Genomic DNA, 7,500 nt, shown 5'->3' on the forward strand with positions numbered 1-7,500 from the left:
ATATATATATATATATATATATATATATATATATATATGTGTGTGTGTGTGTGTGTATATATATATATGTGTATATATATATATGTATATATATATATATATCTGGTCTCACACGGTCCTCTCCTCTGGAGACAGGACGGGCAGGCTCATCTTCCCAGCTCCGAGCTCAGCTGGTGACTCACAGAAGGCCGTTCCAAGACCCCAGCCGTGCGTAATCATGAAGGCCCGACCCGCGCAGACAGGCGGACAGAGACGGGTCTGCGACGAACGGTGGACGTGATTTTAAAAAACATTTTACGTGTAAAAAAAAAAACAATTTTTTTTTTCAATCGCTTCAGCAATTTTTTAAAACATTTTTTTGTATTAAAAAAAAAATATTAGTTTATTTAAAAATCGCTTCCACCGTCCGTCCCAGACTGTCCAGTCTGCCTGACTGCCGGGCGGGATCGGGAAAATAAAAGTTCTTAATACTTGAAAAATAAATATTTAAAAGCTGTGTATAACTGAAAAATATGAAAAACAAATAAATAAAAGTTGTTATTAGCTGAAAAATAAATAAATAAAAGCTGTTAATTATATCTGTCTTTCTGCCATGTCAGGAACCACTCTCACTCTAGAAGACCCCAAGATGTTGCTCAACAATGTTGACCAACATCTGATGTTGATGTAGTGAGAGAGCCGAGAGATGGATTTAGCTCAGGGGTGCTCTCTTACATTTTATAATATCTGGACTAGTTCAAGTACATGATATTATACTTAATTTAAACAGATTCTTTCATTTTTCTGGACTAAGTGATATTGTGCTTAGAAGTACTGCGTCGGAGATGGTCTAATCAGTGACGTGAGACGTTAATTTTCTTTGACCCATCAAAATGAATGTGGTCATTTATTAACAGAATCAAAATTTAACATCAAACATTGTACACTTGATTATTCAGATTGAATGCAATAACACAGCTTAATTAATGAGCTTTACAATGAGAAATCATACGGCCATGATTTCTCACTTGCAACTAAAATACAACAGACATTTCTGAAGATATCTTAAATTAATATCTGCAGACTTTAGCTTATCTTTTACTGGCGAGATAGAAGAGTTTTAAAGATGGGAAATGAAGGAGTTTAAATAGAGAGAAAAGATGGATGAGGGAAAATGTGTTGACGAAGAACGGCACCCTCCATCCGAACCCAGCTCAGCCTCGGTGCACTCGGTAGTGAAGCGACTCGTTACCTTTGCAGAAGATAGGCCAGCTCCGGTACAGAGTTCCATTTCAACGCTACCTTTCAGCGTCTCCTTAGGATGGCTGAGAATCGTCCGAAGTAGTGACGGTACTCCGTTCAACAACACGCTCACCTCACGGGTGGACTCACATGAGCTGTGAGTCCGTCAGAGGTTCCACTCAGACGTGGAAGATTCCATAATCCCAACTAGACTCGGAAGAACTCCCAACTAACTCCAGCACTTCAGAACTTTTGTTCTGCTGTTCGGAACTTCTGTTCTCCTGTGCTCCCAGAACTTCGGTTCATGTGTAGAACTTCGGTTCATCCTCCAGAACTCCCTGGAACTAGGAAGTGTCGACTTTTAAAGAGTTCTGTTTCCGGTCCCTTCTGGTAAGTCCTGATTGGTTGAAAGAACCAACAGGGGTGTGGTTTTAGTGACGTAAGAGGTTACTACAAGTCAGAAAAACAGAGAAATGTTTAGGAACAGACAGAGAAATGTTTAGGAGCAGACAGAGAAATGTTTTGGCGAAGTGGGAGGACGCAGGTGCAAGTAGCTTCTTATTTACCGTCTGCTAGATTTAAAAACATGACAGTTCGTTCCAATAACTTCTTTCTGACTTTCGACCGATATCACTACTTCTCATTTCAGACAGAAGATCAAAATGCATAATTACTTTGTAACATAGACATTTAAAATGATTTCTACTTTGAATGAGGATTAAAAAAAATCATTCATACTGTTTCACAGTTGATTTAAAATGAGTGATTCATTTCAACATTTAAAAATGATTTGAACTAACACACTTTTGATTATCAAGACATTTGTAAAAATAGTAATGATAATATAAAAAGAGAGTGTTCTTTCAATTGATTAGTTCAGGATACAAATTAGAAAGTCTCTGGATGAGCTAATTTGTATTTCTGGATTCAAATCAATGAAATAACAGTTTCTGTCCCATGAAGGTCTTCAGGGTCAGGTTTTGACCTGAGGCTTAGTTCACTACAGTCCCCCCTTTGGAAATCATCGTCTGTCCATGGGGATGAATTCCAACATGAACTTATGCCTCCGAATGTCCTTGAGCTTGATGTAATCCAGCAAGAGGAAAACAAAAGTCAAAGAAGGTAATCCCATAATGTTGTTGGTAATCCCATTGTAGCAATGCTTTAACCCCTTGGAAACAAAGTCTGTTATCCATTGGAAAAAGTCATATAATCCACAACGATAAATCCACAACGATTGGAGTTTTTGATTGATCAGCATGTAGAAGATTCCCTTCGATTGAACTGAAGATGCGGCCACTGGATGCAGGTTGGAGACCAACGTCAGGATTGCAGGTCTCCTCCAGCGAAGGTCGTCACTGGGTGACGTCCAGTCGGTGCCGTTCTGGTTCTATGTGTCATGCAATTAAGTGGTTTAAGGTGGGCTTATGAAGGGGATTTTACATAAGGCCTTAACCTATATGTACCTGGTGTGTAAGCTATTATGATTGGGAACAGCTACAGCTACCAGTTAAGGGGTGGAACATGCTGAAAAGGGTAGTTATAGGGGTCTATACCTATAGAAGGGTGTTCCAACTATACCACCATCGCTAACTTTGTCTATGTTAAGACTTACATGGCCACTATAGTTGGTTTACTTGTCTGTTGCCTTTTAGACGAACGACTTGAGATTGAGTGTTTGGTTTCCCCATAAATGTTTTTGGAGTCTATGGCGAGACTCATCAAAAAGAATTAGCTATCCCCCCGAATAGAATTGTTCGAGTAGGTTCGGCTTGAAGATGGTGAGACCAATGTAAGTTATGGTACTTAAGGTAGCATTGACTACATTGACTCTTCAACGATTAGGTTTTAAGTGAACTGCATGTTGGCATAGTTAAAGTCCTTTACAGTCTCCAACTAAAATACATACAAAACTCATTCTTACTGAGGTGCTCAGAAACAAATATCAAAACCAAATAAACAACGTTTCAACATCGACAAGAGTAGTGACTAAGCAACTAGAAACATCGTTTCACTGCTCCTCCTCACCCTGGTTGTCAGATTCAATCACGCTGTCCCGTAGGAGTTGTTTCTTTGCACACCTTGTGTGGTTTAACCTGGTTTCGATGTACCCATTTAACAATTGGCTCTTTTTGGCCTTTACTGATTTTTATCTGCGTGTGTGTGTGTTTTTTTTCAACAGACAATCCTGGTTGGGGACAGTGGTGTGGGGAAGACATCTCTGCTGGTTCAGTTTGATCAGGGGAAGTTCATCCCTGGCTCATTCTCTGCCACAGTCGGCATTGGATTCACGGTGAGGATGACTTGGTTGTGATGCATTGTTCTCCTATTTCTACTTCTCTGCAAATATTTTTACATCTAATTGTTGGTTTGAATAAAAATACGTTGTATAGTAAATGGACTGTACTTATATAGCGCCTTTCTCTCTCATTGAGATACTCAAAGCGCCACAATCTGTGTCTCATGTACCCAATCATACAGCATTCTACTAGATCTCTACAAAGATAATTAAACAAATCATTCTAAAGAGACCAATCAGTGCTTTATCACATTCATACACTGATGGGACACACATCAGAGGCAATGAGGGGTTCATTGTCTTGCCCAGGGACACTTCGGCATGTGACTGCTGGTGGATTCGAACACCCAACTCTTGCACTGGAGGACGACTGCTCTAACCACTTAGCCACAGCCACTGTATAGTTTTTGTTTGTCTAAAACTACTTTATACCACAGTCCACCTGTTGTATGATTGTGCTGTTTACTTTATTGAATTTGTTTCATGTGCAACTGTTATCAAAATATTACTAACAGTCAGTGGCGGCTCGTTGAGTTTCCACCAGGGAGGGCTATAAATCCAAAAGAGACACATTTTATATATATTTATATATATATACATACATATATTTTTACTGTTGTTTACAAATTGATCTTTAACATACTCATATTTCTAACCTTTGAAAAATAATTTAAAGAACTCTCTTGTGCGTGTATAAGCTCCCGTTTAGACAGGGGTTTGTTACAGGTGTATTGTACAGCAGTTCCATTCAATGAGAAGATGGACACGAGGTGCTGTACCCGCTGCGATGAGCCCAGATTATGACCAGTGCTCGTTTTGTTTTTATGCAGATTATACAGCATTCAGTTCAATGCTCGTCTTCTGTCATCATTAAACACAACACAGAGGGAACTACAAGAAAAATTAAAAAACGAACTGACAGGCTGATATTATTTGGACTGAGCTGAATTACTATCCGGCCAAGTTCAGCACGATACACAGCACAGTTTTCTCTTTGCTGGATATGAATATCCTCAGGTCTGTCTGGCCCAACCTCTTCACCTCCAGTTTTTTTTCAATAGACATTAAGGAAAAGGGGTTATTGATTAAATAATCCACCTCGTTTATGCTTTTTTTTTTCCACTGTCCTGTCCGTCATTGTGACACTTAGAGTTATTGTCTGAGTGTCAAAGTGATGCCCAACATATTTACTTTCACCAGCAGAGCATTATGGCTGACCTTAATGCTCCACTTGATATATAAATTAAATTTTATTAGAACTTGCTTCGAGCTTGTTTCAGATGTAATGGACATGCGGATGAAAAACAAAAAGATTACAAAGCAGAAGAGTGAGAGAAGGGTTAAAAGGTAAAGGAGATAGGAATAGAGGAGAGAGAGGGAAAACGGGAACACACATCATCATTGAAGTCTCCCTCTAGACCTGCAGAAAAAAAAAAAAAAAAAAAAAAACCAAGACACCACAACAATAAAAAACATATATAATGATACTTATAATGTCATTAGAAAATATTTTATACAGTACATGGTAATACAAGATATATTTAGTGGCCACCACAACCCAATTGAGTGTGTATCTGATAAACACCTGAACCTAAACACCTGTGTGAGCATGCTTATCACTATAAGGTTTCTCCATAAAAATGTTAAATAGTGGATGTGGGGACCCACAGATCCGTCCCCACAGGACACGACGGTAACACAGGGAAGACCGGAACCACAGACACACAGCGGTCCCCAAGGCCGGAACTCCGGGAGTCCCCCAACAGGGACACCCGCACCCCCCAGAGAGAGAAGCAAAGGGAAGCCCCGGGCGATCCCCAGCAACCACAATGCAGAAACCCCAGGAGGCTGCAGCGATGAGTCCGCAGGCCCCACCGGAAACCCGGCCCTCCAGAGTAGATCTGGCCATGGACACGGAGCCCCGAGGTCATACCACCCCCCAACAGAGGCCCGACAGAGCCAGGGCACCCAGGCCCCAGCAGGCAGCCACCAGGGCGGGCCCGCACACACCCCACCAACCAGCCCCAGCTGCTGAGAGACGCCAATGCACCTGCGGCAGGGGGGGGGGGGGGCACCACTGGGGGGGAGCAAAACAAATTAAATGGGTGTGGGGGGGGGGGGGGGCAAAATTGATCCAAGAGAGTGGACCACCTAAAACCCAAACAGAGACAGCCCGACAGATCCTCTGTCGGGCTGTCCATGCTCCCCACCCACCTGACAGCGACCGCATGCTGGCCCCAGGCCGGGGGCCAGAGCAGCATGGAGAAGCAGCTGAGGAAGGCCGACCCAGCGCACCAATGATCAGGCATCCCTACAGCCCCACACCACAGGCCCAGAGAGGCCCTTGCACGCTAGCAACACTCCCCCAGAACCCCGAACCCGCGCCCACCCCAAATCTACCCAGGAGCAACCAGGCCAGCAACCTGCGCCCGCCGGTACAGACCGCCCAGAAGCCTGCGTGCAGCCAGCTGAGGTCAACGCCCAGAACCACCAAAGCCACCTCCCCAGTTCAGCGCCACTGCCCCGGGCTTACGACCCCCCACCCCCACCCCCCATGCCCCGAGCTCTAAGGTGACATCATCTAAGTGGCCCAATAAGCAAACTGATGGAGATAGTGGAATATTACATCTCAGACACTTTGATAAGTCTTCACATATCCGGCACCAAAACCTCTGAACAGGTGGACAGAACCAAAATGTGTGGATGTGATTGTCAGGAATATTGTCTGTGCACTGTGAGCAAACATTAGATGATGCAAAACCCATCCTGAACATCCGTTGACCTGTGTAGTGTACTCCATGAAGGATTTTGTATTGGATTAATTGGAAATTGGAGTTTTAATCATCTTTAAAGTTCTTAGACATATCTGAGACCAGAAGTTTTGGTCAAAGTTGACTGACAAGTCTGTCTCCCATTTTACAATGGGAAGGGATATTGATTAATCTATTTTAATGAGTGTCCAGTAAACCTTAGATATTAATTTGGGAGGGTTAAGATTTAGGAATTCTAATACACTTGTTGGTATTTCAATTCTAGTGTTATTAAGGTTAAATTTATTTTTTGTTATAGATTTAATTTGTTGATATTCTAAAAATGTATTCTTATCAATCCCATATTGTGTTAATCTGTTAAATGGAATATAGTCTACTTCCTCATATATATGTTCCAAATATATTTTTTTCTTTTACACCTCCAACCTGGTAGAGATTTCCATCTAGCAAGATCATCCTCAGTTTTCTTTAGAAGTGGGATGTGGTTTAGTTTTGTTAAATCTGCCAATAAAGGAGAGACTTTGATACCAAAGTATGTAATATTCCCTGACTGCAGTTGTGTAGTAAATGAATTGTTGAAATAGCAATTAATTGGAAGAACTGTGGATTTTATCCGGTTTATAGAGTAATCTGAAACTCTTGAAAAAGAGTTTATCAATCCAATAAACTGAGCGAGGGAGGTTTGTGAATGCTGGAGGAAGAGCAGCACATCATCAGCATATAGACTGATTTTGTGCTCTATGTTCTTGCATTTTATGCCTTTGATATCTGTAGTTTGCCTGATTGCTGCGGCTAGCGGTTCTATGAAAATAGCAAACAGTGAGGGGGAGAGTGAACATCCCTGCCTGGTGCCCCTTTGCAGAAGAAAGCTAGCAGATATTTGGTTATTTGTCCCAATGCATGCTGGTGGGGATCTGTATAATATTTTTAACCAGTTTATGAAATAATTTCCAAAACCAAATTTATGCAAGGCTGCAAATAAAAATTTCCAGTTAACTCTATCAAAAGCTTTTTCTGCATCTAGAAAGAATATTGCAGTATCAGTGTTTTTACTGTAAGAATAATCTATTAAATTAAATAATCTGCATGACTTTGTTGATGAGTGCCTCCCTTTTATAAAACCAGTTTGGTCAGGATGTATTATGAGAGTTATCTTTTCCAATATTTTTGAGAGGGCTTTACAAATTATTTTAAGATCAACATTGATAA

The 7,500-nt window shown here is 41.3% G+C and overlaps 1 protein-coding gene and 1 pseudogene across 1 annotated transcript in view; one reads left to right on the top strand and one right to left on the bottom strand.

The window, feature by feature from the left end:
• LOC119424105 overlaps window positions 1-150 on the bottom strand; it is a 24,412-nt pseudogene extending 24,262 nt beyond the window's left edge.
• Window positions 151-3,020: 2,870 nt separating this feature from the next.
• The window catches only part of LOC119424107 (ras-related protein Rab-37), an 80,379-nt gene continuing 75,899 nt past the window's right edge, over window positions 3,021-7,500 (top strand). The window contains exons 1-2 of the mRNA XM_037691575.1: window positions 3,021-3,032; window positions 3,404-3,514. Of these exons, the coding sequence (XP_037547503.1) occupies window positions 3,021-3,032; window positions 3,404-3,514 (123 nt within the window). The remainder of the gene's footprint in view (window positions 3,033-3,403; window positions 3,515-7,500) is intronic.

This window comes from Nematolebias whitei, chromosome 17 (assembly GCF_014905685.2).
Source record: "Nematolebias whitei isolate Nwh7 chromosome 17, NemWhi1, whole genome shotgun sequence".
Lineage (NCBI taxonomy): Eukaryota > Metazoa > Chordata > Actinopteri > Cyprinodontiformes > Rivulidae > Nematolebias > Nematolebias whitei.